Here is a 12,260-nt window from a genome sequence, read left to right as displayed (position 1 = left end):
CCCAGTCACCTGCCACCAGACCCCTCCCGCGACACGTCGGGGTTACAGTTCAAGGTGAGATTTGGGTAGTGACAGAACCAGTCCATATCACTTATGAATCTTTTTTTCCTGCCCTTTGTGAACAAAACATTTATGAATCTTTAAGCTAGGTGATCCTGATCTTTAGATCTTTGCAATAACCAAAAAAACAGGAGTTTTAGGAAATGGGAATTTTTTTATATGTGAAGTTGTGGCAGCTGATGCTCCTTTATTGTAAACTTGATGGCTACCAAAAACTTTGAAGGTGTTGCTAAACGAATTTTTATAAAATATAAATCTGTTAAATGTCTGTTAAAAAAATGTATAAAATATTTCATTGTATTTTCTCATGTAGTAATATACTAAAATGAAATAACTTCAGACATTATAGCTTCAACCAAAAGATTGGTTGTCGCAGGATCATTCTTCTGGGTATCAGTGATTAATCTTTTATTCAAGGATGCCTCTATTTTTGCCAAAAATAAAAAAGTAGTCAAAATTATGTAATATGAGTAGTAGTTGGATTCTGGTTGATTTACTATTATTGGTTATAATGTGTTTATTTTATTACTTGACCAGAATATGAATTTAATGATAAAGAAGGTTGTTTTTATTTTTTAAAAATGGACGTTAGTAAATATAATTTCCTGGTAAGTTTAACTTTGTGTACATTTTTGGTAAATGGAAAAATTTAATGTTTTATTAAAATGGATTTCTAGTGTAATTATTTTTATGTCTTGGTGTCAAGGTTATATAGAAAAAACATTCACTGGGTGGGCATAGTGGGTCTGCCTGTAATCCCAGCACTTCGGGAGGCTGAGGGGGGGTGAATCACTTGAGGTCAGGAGTTCGAGACCAGCCTGGCCAACATGGTGAAACCCCATCTTTACTAAAAATACAAAAATTAGCCTGGTGTGGTGGTACATGCCTGTAATCCCAGCTACGCGGCAGGCTGAGGCAGGAGAATTGCTTGAACCCAGGAGGCAAAGGCTGCAGTGAGCTGAGATTGCTCCATTGCACTCCAGCCTGGGTGAGACTCTGTCTCAAAAAAAAAAAAGCAGCCGGGCGCGGTGGCTCAAGCCTGTAATCCCAGCACTTTGGGAGGCCGAGACGGGCGGATCACGAGGTCAGGAGATCGAGACCATCCTGGCTAACACGGTGAAACCCCGTCTCTACTAAAAATACAAAAAATTAGCCGGGCGAGGTGGCGGGCGCCTGTAGTCCCAGCTACTCGGGAGGCTGAGGCAGGAGAATGGCGTGAACCCGGGAGGCGGAGCTTGCAGTGAACTGAGATCCGGCCACTGCACTCCAGCCTGGGTGACAGAGCAAGACTCCGTCTCAAAAAAAAAAAAAAAAAGCATTCACTGACATTTCTGAATGTCAGTGATTTATTGAGCATTTCCCCAGAATTTGATATTGACAGATGTTTACATGGTAGATGGTTTTATTCAAAATAATTTTTCTGAACCTGAGAGTGAATATAAAATGGAAAGAAGAATGATTATATTTGATGTTAAACCTGAGTTTAGAGAGCTTTAAAAATAATACGTGGCCTGGACGTGGTGGTTCATGCCTGTAATCCCAGCACTTTGGGAGGCTGAGGTGGGTATATCACTTGAGGTCCGGAGTTTGAGACCAGCCTGGCCAACGCAGTGAAACCTTGTCTTTACTAAAAATAGAAAAACTTGGCTTGATGTGGTGGCGCATACCTGTAATCCCAGCTATTTGGGAGGCTGAGGCAGGAGAATCGCTTGAACCTAGGAGGCAGAGGTTGTAGTGAGCCGAGATTGTGCTGCTGCACTTCCAGTCTGGGTGACACAGTGAGACTCTGTCTCTTAATAAATAAAAAAAATAATAAGAAGAAGAATAGTACGTGAATATAGGAGGACCAACTCAAGTGGTGTGGTTAGAAATAATGTTTCTAGCTAAAGTGAAAATGAAAAATTGAAATTACATTTTCTAAGCTCTAAAAAGTAAGACAGTAGTAGTCTTTTAAGCCTTTCCTGACAAATTTCTGTAGCCAGAGTAGAAGTTGGGGGGAAAAAAAAAGCAAAAAAACCAGCTTGACTGGTGAGTCTTTATAATAAAGATTACTCACCAGTGTGGTTTCATGGTATAATGGCAGAATTGAATTTTAGCCTTCAGATTTCAAAACAGCCTCCTTAGAGTTTAGCAAAGTGAAAATACAGTAAATCCATAGAAACATACCATTATGTTAAGAAGAAAAGAAATGAACTTCCATGGACTACTCCAATGAGAGATGGTCTCAGACTTCAAAATGAAACATAGTAAGTGTTAGTGGAATATTGCACTGCCATTTAGGACAATAGAAGGAAATTAATTTTGATTTATACATGAACCTTTTCATTATTATTTATTTTCTGAATTACATTGGCATGGATATTAAAATGCAGCTAAAATCAAGTGAGGAATAATGGTTAAATTTTCAATTGTAGACATTACCTCCTATTTACAAAGTGAAAAAACATTGCCTTTGGAAATTAGGCTATTTTTAAAGGCGATGCCATCTATCCATAGTGAAATGGCAGTTATTGATTAGAATCATAGACTGTAGAACACCCTTATTTTCAGTAAAGAAATGGAGCTTCAGAGAGATAGTCAGTCTTTCAAAGTCACACAGCTGGTTTGTGAACAAATTGAGATGCAAAACCTGGAACTCTCAACTCTTCCTCAAGTATCCTATGGCATTTTTCTTGCTGCGAAAATTCCAAACCATCTTTATTTTGATAGAACAAAATACAGCTTCAACTATGAAAAAATACTTCACTTTAAAAGAACTTCCTGAAACACTTACATTAGGAAAAATTATGGATAGCAAATTAATATTGTTTTCACATCCTGTTGAAGAACGTTTTGCCAAAAACACTAGTAAAATTCTGACTTGTACAAGAATATAGCATATAAGGCCAGTCAGTGTGACTCATGCCTCTAATCCCAGCAGTTTGGGAAGCCAAGGCAGGCAGAATGCTTGAGCCCAGGAATTTGAGACCAGCTTGGGCAACATGATGAAACCCCATCTCTACAAAAAACAAATACAAAAATTAGTCAGGTGCGGTGATGTGGTGCCTGTAGCCCCAGCTACACAGGTGGCTGAGGCAGGAAGACTGCTCGAGGCCAAGAGATTGAGGCTGCATTGAGCCTCTGCATTGTGCCACTGCACTCCGGCCTGGGTGACAGAGACCCTGTCTCAATCAGCCAATCAACAACGGAAGTCCAAACCTTGTGACTAAAGTCTTTAAGTATTTACTAGGTGATAGATAAGGAACTAGACAGAAGGGAGAAGAAAGAAGAGTAATCTTTTAAATGTTACGTAGAATTATCTTCTGCTTTTTAATATTAAAAATTTGGAATTTAAATTTCTTTCTTTCTTTCTTTCTTTTTTTTTTGAGGCGGAGTCTCGCTCTGTCGCCCGGACTGGAGTGCAGTGGCCAGATCTCAGCTCACTGCAAGCTCCGCCTCCCGGGTTTACGCCATTCTCCTGCCTCAGCCTCCCGAGTAGCTGGGACTACAGGCGCCCGCCACCTCGCCCGGCTAGTTTTTGTATTTTTTAGTAGAGACAGGGTTTCACCGTGTTAGCCAGGATGGTCTCGATCTCCTGACCTGGTGATCCGCCCGTCTCGGCCTCCCAAAGTGCTGGGATTACAGGCTTGAGCCACCGCGCCCGGCCTTAAATTTCTTAAAGTATCTCAAAATCCAGTTCTCTGTCCAGCTTAATCTATTTTACTGGACTTTGAGTAAAAGACTGTATTTATGATATTGGTGAGTTAATTTAAAAAATTCAGGAATCCAGTGATTCAAATATGAAGATTTGGGGGATTGTTTATGGATTACTTTTAGGGCACCTTTTTTGTTTTAGTCACCGTGGGTTACCACACATTTGCTATTACCTATACTTCTGTGGAACTTTTGCATACAGTTTTATCAAAATCAACTATTTAAAAAGACCTTCTGGCTGGGCATGGTGGCTCATGCCTGTAATCCCAGCACTTTGGGAGGCCAAGGTGGGCAGGTCACTTGAGGTCAGGCGTTCAAGACCAGCCTGGCCAACATGGCGAGACCCCTGTCTCTACTAAAAAATATAAAAATTAACCGGTCATAGTGGCATGCATCTGTAATCCCAGTTCCTTGGGAAACTGAGGTGGGAGAATCACTTGAACCCAGGGAGGCAGAGGTTGCAGTGAGCTGTGATTGTACCACTGAACTCCAGCCTAGACGACCAGAGCAAGACTTCATCTCAAAAAAAGAAAAAAAAAAATCTTTCTCCCATAAATATGATACACTTACTGTGTACCCACAAAAATTAAAAATGAAAAAAAATACTTTATTCCTCAGGGAATTTCCAGATAGTTTTTAAACCTCACTTTGTGCTTCATAAATTACAAGTGTATTTCAGATGATTCCAAAATCTGGAATTTAACTGAATAGATAATATTTTGTATGATGTGATTGAAATAGCCTAAGGAGTAAAAAGTTTTATGTCTTATGTGGACTGTTGTAGTTTGTAATACCTCAAAAATTTTATAAATCTATACAATATATTTTTCTGAAGATAATGTGAGGTCAGCACAGTAATTTTTCTTTGTTGGGTCATTTTCTCAGTATGGCAGCTTCCTTTCAGGCTCCATTATTGGATTATTAGAACTTAATCTCTCTTTTGCTTTTTATGATAAATTCAGAAAAGGTGAATGAAGAAGGAAAATAAATAGATACTAACATAATTTTTTAGTGATAACTTGGAAAAACTAATAAAACTGAATAATTGCTTGCTATGCTCTTTGTTGAAATAGAAAATACAGCTAAAAGCATAGAATATACTACATGATACTTTAAAGCAAAATGTTCTGTGTGCTGCTGGTATAGATGTAAATGTTTTATTTCTATTGGCCTTTTGTATTATAAGAAGTATATACATAGATTAAAGATTAATACTGTGTATGTGTATGTGTGGCCTTCAAGTCCTGTATATCATTTCATGAAAATGGGATGGGCAATTGGGAGAAATGTTTATTTGGCTAATATTTTATAATCTTTGACTTCCTCTATTTCGTGAACCTACTTTCTTTATGAAAACTTTTCATTTATCTCAGGTTTATATAGACAATTTCTACAGTGATTATTTTCCTTAACTTTTAGGAGCAGCTTATTAAGATGAGGTGCGAGGTACTATCTGTATTCTATAGCCATGAATGTTGAGGCAGAAAATAATAGTAGAGATATGCCTAAGTATGCTGAGTCCTATCAGAACTTCCTATGACATAGTATTTGAAGAACTTTTTGAATATTCCTGAAATTTTCAGAGTCCTAAGAGTTGGAATTAATTGTACGAATGCATATGTGTATAAAAAGTAAATGCAATAGATACTTTTGATTATTTTGTTAGGTTTAGAGCTTAAGCTTGTTTCTTAATTCTTGCTTTATTTTCGTATCATGCTAGTCCTTTGCTTATTGTGCACATTTTTCATTTTCATTCTTTTACCACCTTTCCTTTATGTTTTAATCCTGCCCCGTTTTTTCACACGACAGGAAAAAGCCCGATCATATCAGGTACCAAATGGCTTCCTTCCCTTTACCCTCATCTTACTCCAGTTTCCTTTTTGGCACGAGAAAGCTCATAATTAACTTGCGTTTCAGCTGGATTACTTGCAATGGATAAAAAGTCTCTTTATGTTTTAAATTGGGAAGAAAATATAAATATTTTATTTGAGAAATGGAATTATATCTTTTAATTGCACATCTCCTCAATTTGTTTTAATCTGTAAAGGAATATTTGATTTATTTATAATTACCCAAAGAAGATACAGATTGAGTAATTTTCCTTTTTAAAATATGTCTTATTTTTTTAAAAAGAGAAAGGCTGGATATGGTGGCTTACACCTGTAATACCAGCATTTTGGGTGGTCGAGGTTGGAGGATCACTTGAGCCCAGGAATTGGAGACCAGTCCTGGCAACATAGTAAGACCCCGTCTCTGCCAAAATACACAAACAAATAAGAAATTAGCTGGGTGTGGTGGCATGCCTCTGTGGTCCCAGCGTCTCCAGAGGCTGAGGTGGGAGGATCACTTGAGCCCAGGATTTCCAGACTGCAGTGAGCTGTGACTGTACCATGACACTCCAGGCTGAGTGACAGAGTGAGGCCCTGTCTCTAAAAAAAATTACATATATGTCTAAACAAATAAAAATATAGAGGGAAATAAGCCAGTAAACTCTTTTTAAAAATTTGAGCAGTAACTAGGATTAGTCCTTTTGGTAAAACCATATTGATTATGTTGAAAGAATACATTGTCAGTTCCTTACGTTTTTTTGTTTTGCCATTTATTTTCTCTGTATAAAAATAAATTGAAGGCCGGGCGCGGTGGCTCACGCCTGTAATCTCAGCACTTTGGGAGGCCGAGGTGGCTGGATCACAAGGTCAGGAGATCTGGCTAACATGGTGAAACTAAAATACTAAATTCTACTAAAAATACAAAACAAATTAGCTGGGCGTGGTGGCGGGTGCCTGTAGTCCCAGCTACTCGGGAGGCTGAGGCAGGAGAATGGCGTGAACCTGGGAGGCGGAGCTTGCAGTGAGCCGAGATTGTGCCACTGCACTCCAGCCTGGGCGACAGAGCGAGACTCCAACTCTAAATAAATAAATAAATAAATAAATGAATGAAGTAAAGGAGCATTTATGTTCAGGCTTTTAATTTTTACCAATTGTTTACCTGTTTGACACTTAAATGGATATGTAAATAAACTCATCATCCTTATAGTTCTAGTAATAAAGCTTCTGCAGATTTCGAAGTTTGACTTTTACTCATGTTCTTGATTTCAAGAGCAGTGTGAGACTAGTGATCAAACATGGTAAAAGATAACTCGATTTTTTTGTGTACATATATATATTTTTTCCTGCCCAAATGTTGTCATTTGGAAACTCTAATTGGTATGTTAATATTAATAATATTTAATAATTTATAAATTTAATATTTACAACATATTTTTAAAGTGTAATATTTAGAATTTAATAAAATGTGTATCATATTGAGTTATTTCAATTTGAGATACAAAGTGGTACCTTATTTTTCTTAATGAAACACATTTTACTATTTTAAAAACTGTCTTGATTGGGCGCTGTGGCTCATGCCTGTGATCCCAGCACTTTGGGAGGCTGAGGCGGGCGGATCACCTGAGGTCAGGAATTCAAGGCCAGCTTGGCCAACATGGAGAAACCCCGTCTCTACTGAAAATACAAAAATTGCCGGGCGTGGTGGTGCATGCCTGTAATCCCAGCTACTCGGGAGACTGAGGCAAGAGAATTGCTTGAACTCAGGAGGCGGAGGTTGCAGTGAGCCGAGATCATGCCATTGCACTCCAACCTGGGCAACAGAGTGAGACTCCGTCTCAAAAACAAAAACAAAATCAAAAAATAAAACAAAACAAAAAGCTGTCTTGTATTTTGGCTTTGTGATCAGTTTCTGAATCCAAAGTTAAGTATTTTTTCTATATTTCACAGTCCATGAGCTGTGTTTAAGTCTTACTTTTCCTTTTCTTAGAAATGTTAATAACAATTAGGGCCGGGCGTGGTGGCTCATGCCTGTAGTCCCAGCACTTTGGGAGGCCAAGGTGGGTGGATCGCTTGAGACCAGGAGTTAGAGACCAGCCTGACCAACATGATAAAACCTCATCTCTGCTAAAAATACAAAAATTAGCAGGGTGTGGTGGCGTGTGTCTGTAACCTCAGCTGCTCAGGAGGCTAAGGTACCAGAATCGCTTGAACCCAGGAAGCGGAAGTTGCAGTGAGCCAAGATCACACCCCTGCACTCCAGCTTGGGCGACAGAGTGAGACTCTGCCTCAAAAAAACCAAAGAAACAAGAACAACAGCAACAATGAAATGTTAATAACAACTAGGATTATTCTATAGAAAGAATTAAAAATTATATTCCCTTTTACTTGATTAAAGTTTTGATCAATGTTAGGTTATTAGTTTTTTTATTTATAATAGCAATGGAGGAGTGATAGTGTCGTAAGACACACAGATCTTAGTATAATAATTGAAAAAATGTTTTCTACCTAGGATGTATGACGTTTTTCCTTAAGAGATGTAAAATTAAGAGTTTATATTTTCTTTCCTCAGTTTATAAAAACTGATGATATGGAAACGTCATTCAGAAGCAGATAAATGGCAGAGGAACTGGGTTTCAGAAATACGTATGATCCTTAGAGTTAGTAATCAGAGGGATAGATCTCTGACAACGACATATGTTGTAATACAGCATTTTGATACTATTTTTAGAAGATATTGTCTTAAGATGCAGCAGGTCAAGAGAAGTTAATTTTTTGAAGACCTCAGAAGCGTGAAAAGTTTACATAAGTGTGATTTTTGTTGCTCAGTAAAACTCTTGGTAGCTTTCATCGAATTATAGAATTTACTATGATATAAAACATGATTTTGTATTACTACAGTTCACCCTACTTCAAATGATTTTTACATAAACGCTTTCATCAGTATCAGAGATTGTTTCCATTGCATGTCATCCCATGTGGCAGGGATGCACCATTTTGTTTGTTTGTAGGTATTTCCTTAACATTTCTAACCAACTATGTGTCCCAAAGTAAAGAAACCCAGAAGTTCTTCCTTTTCTAGCCTACCTCTTGATGATTTGCATTTAGAGGCAACCCAGCTCATTTTATCTAGATGCTTATTTAACAAATGTCTTTTTTAATAATAAAGGTGATTCCTCTTTAAGTGTTAAGAAAACCTAACAGTCTTTCTAGTGAATGGCTTAAAAATGGAAAAGCATCTTCTAGTCATGAGATGAGAACAGCTTTGGATAATTAACTTAATTTTTAAAAACAGAAATTCTAAATGTCTAAATACAATTGCTAATGCTTCATATTAGTACCAATGAAAAGGTAGAATCTCTATCTGCTAATTGATTAATAACTAATGTTACAGTAGAAATCATCTCACATGAAACTAATTTTGAAATAATGATTCAAATACTGTTTTACTTTTCATGCTTGATAAGAAGTTTTGCTTTCTTTTCTGAATGGCTTTTGGCTGTGAATTTTTTTTATGCCTTTAGGTCTTTTATTGTTTTAATAAATTAGAATTAGTAAATATGTCATACATAGCTTAGATTTTTCTTCTAAAGAAGATCATAAGTAAATTGTTTGCCTAATAATTTACAGTAATGAGCAGAACCATATAAATACTTGAGTGAATCATATGTAGTAATAACTTTGATTAATTTGCTTAGGAGTATTTTATATGAAACTAAGACCAAGCTAATTTGTGATTATCTCTTGTTAGATGTCAGTTCTGACATGATTAGTTTTCTGTTGTGCTTATCAAATCAGACTCTTACTGAATTATCTGCCGAAAGGTTGAAAACAAAGCACAATTTGTTTCAATGTTTTTCTGTATACAAGTGGATACCTTTTTTTTTTTTTTTTGAGACAGAGTCTTGCTCTGTGGCCCAGGCTGGAGTGCAATGGCGTGATTTTGGCTCACTGCAACCTCTGCCTCCCAGGTTCAAGTGATTCTCCTGCCTCAGCCTCCTGAGTAGCTGGGATTACAGGCACCTGCCGCCATACCTGGCTAATTTTTGTATTTTTTATTAGAGACTGGGTTTCACCGTGTTGGTCAGGCTGGTCTCGAACTCCTGATCTCAGGTGATCCACTCTCTTTGGCCTCCCAAAGTGCTGGGATTACAGGTGTGAGCCACTGTGCCTGGCCACAAGTGTATACTTTTATTCACAATATACATTTATGCCAACTTTATAAGAAAAGCAATTATTTCTGGGGAAAGAGGTCAGTTATTTTTGAGGAACCTCAAAAACTGTAAATTTGTACTTTAAAACAGTTATTATTTGGTGATAGCATAAAGGATAACTGCTTTTGTTAGGATGTAAATTTATGACATGAGATTTTGATTAAAATGTAGTACTTTAATTTTCCTAACCTGTGGTTTTAAAACGTTTGTTCTTTACTTTCAATATTTTCCCATATTAGAATCAGTTTATATAAAGCAAAATAATACAATGCACTTCTCAAAACATAATTACTACAATGTGATTTCCAGTGCTTTCTCAAATATTTCATTTCTAACAATGGAAATAAATTATGTTTATGAAAACTTAATCTATTTTGTGTTTCTGTAGGCGCTGGTTTTCAATACAGAATAATCAGTTGGTTTACCAGAAAAAATTTAAGGTAGGTGTTAATAAGTGAAAACCCAATGAGTTACCAATTTCAGTTATTTATCTTTTTGTTTTGGTAAACATTGAAGTCTATAAATACTCATGTGTGTAATTTTTTTTTTTTTTTTTTTTTTGAGACGGAGTCTTGCTCTATCACCCAGGCTGGAGTGCAGTGGCCGGATCTCAGCTCACTGCAAGCTCCGCCTCCAGGGTTTACACCATTCTCCTGCCTCAGCCTCCCGAGTAGCTGGGACTACAGGTGCCCGCCACCTCGCCCGGCTAGTTTTTTGTATTTTTTAGTAGAGACGGGGTTTCACCGTGTTAGCCAGGATGGTCTCGATCTCCTGACCTCGTGATCCGCCCGTCTCGGCCTCCCAAAGTGCTGGGATTACAGGCTTGAGCCACCATGCCCGGCATGTGTGTAAAATTAATGTAATTTATTAGTTTTCTGGTTGAGCAGGTATAAGAGGACTCTAGGGTGGAAAATTTCAACATTTCATTCTTAAAAGCACAGTGATTTTGAATCCTGAGTTCTTACTTCCTCACTTTGAGATGGATTTTTCTGGGTCACAGGATTTTAAAAAATGTTTTGGTAGCTTTTAAATGGTATGTATTAGTTGTACATACTTTTGTGGTACATGTGCTATTTTGATACTTGTATATAATGTGTAAGGATCAAATCAGGGTAACTGGGGCATCAATCACCTCAAACATTTTTCTTTGTCTTAGGAACATTACAAATCTCCTTTCCTAGCTATTTTGAAATATACAACATACTTTTATTTCTTTAAATGTATCTTTGTCTAGTGCATGACAGAAATAACACTGCCATTCCATACCACTATTTTGAAGATGAAGGAGAGGATGCCTTTTAAATAATGTCACAATAGGGCCAAAGGTGATAGGACAGAATGGCTAAAAATTACATTAATTAAAATGTAAGCTGAAAGTAATTTAAATAGAACCCCTTAAATTTGTTAATATTGTTTTATATGTTTGTTTTCCTGAACCTTATTTTAAGGATGAGGAAGTATTATTTATGGGAAGGACATATTGGGATTACATGTGAGTTGAGAATATTAAAATAACTAGAAAACAAAAGAATGAATCATTAGTTATTCTCATAACTAATGATTATCTGAATGATGTTCTGTTAACTGCAAATTTCAAATCTCTACTCTTGAGATGACACTGAAATGTTACTTGCAAGGTTCTATGGTAGCAGGTTTGTATGACAGAAGCTGTTTAATCAGCTAATTAGTTCATGGTTTCTTCTATTCTGATAAACTTGGTATTAAATAGTAGAAAGTGATAAAATCTTTCGATTGACTTAGGTATTTTAGGAAGTTGTAGCTTTCTTTGAGGTATTTAAAACTTGACTGAATAAAGGCTTCTCTTTTGGAGGAAAGTAGCTTTATTATATGTGAGTGGGAACCAGGAGAGGATATGAAAGAAAATGGAAGAAAAGCTGCAGAACATTAACATTTATTGAGAATCTACTAGGTATCAACTGTTGGACCAGGCTCTTTATATGTAAACCATTTCATTTACTCTCTATGTAATTTATGAGGCAGATACAATTATTAACAGGACAAAATTACTTTTGTGTCTATATTGATAACCCCTATCTGTGTCTAAAAAATTAGACCGGTTATGCCACGTAATAGTTTTAAGTATTTTATTATTGGTAGTATTAAAACCTAAGTGGAAAAGTGTGGAAATGTGGTTTCCTCACCGTAGGATAATCCGACTGTAGTAGTTGAAGACCTCAGGCTCTGCACAGTGAAACATTGTGAAGACATAGAGCGACGATTCTGCTTTGAGGTGGTCTCACCAACAAAGTAAGTGGTTCTAAAGGATCTGTGATTTGCTTTTATGTTTTTATAGTTTGTCTTAAAGAACTTCCCAGAGTAGAGGAATTTGCATTTGTCTGTAATTATCTGTGCTAAAGAAGAAAAAAGTTTTAAAAATAAATTTCAATAATTAATGTTACAGATATAGTCAGATATTTATGTAACTTCTACCATTTATCCTATTCTT

General features: G+C 36.7%; 1 protein-coding gene across 2 annotated transcripts in view; it reads left to right on the top strand.

The window, feature by feature from the left end:
• Positions 1-12,260, top strand: part of ACAP2 (ArfGAP with coiled-coil, ankyrin repeat and PH domains 2) — a 177,858-nt gene that overhangs the window by 133,022 nt on the left and 32,576 nt on the right. For both annotated transcript variants that reach the window (XM_033213108.1, XM_033213109.1), the window contains exons 11-12: positions 10,182-10,233; positions 11,961-12,061. In XM_033213108.1, coding sequence (XP_033068999.1) covers positions 10,182-10,233; positions 11,961-12,061 — 153 coding nt within the window. The remainder of the gene's footprint in view (positions 1-10,181; positions 10,234-11,960; positions 12,062-12,260) is intronic.

The sequence above is a fragment of the Trachypithecus francoisi genome, unplaced genomic scaffold, assembly GCF_009764315.1.
Source record: "Trachypithecus francoisi isolate TF-2019V2 unplaced genomic scaffold, Tfra_2.0 Lachesis_group0, whole genome shotgun sequence".
In the NCBI taxonomy this organism is placed as follows: domain Eukaryota; kingdom Metazoa; phylum Chordata; class Mammalia; order Primates; family Cercopithecidae; genus Trachypithecus; species Trachypithecus francoisi.
Note: the sequence above shows the minus strand (reverse complement) of the source record. Positions and strands in the feature narration are given on the sequence as shown.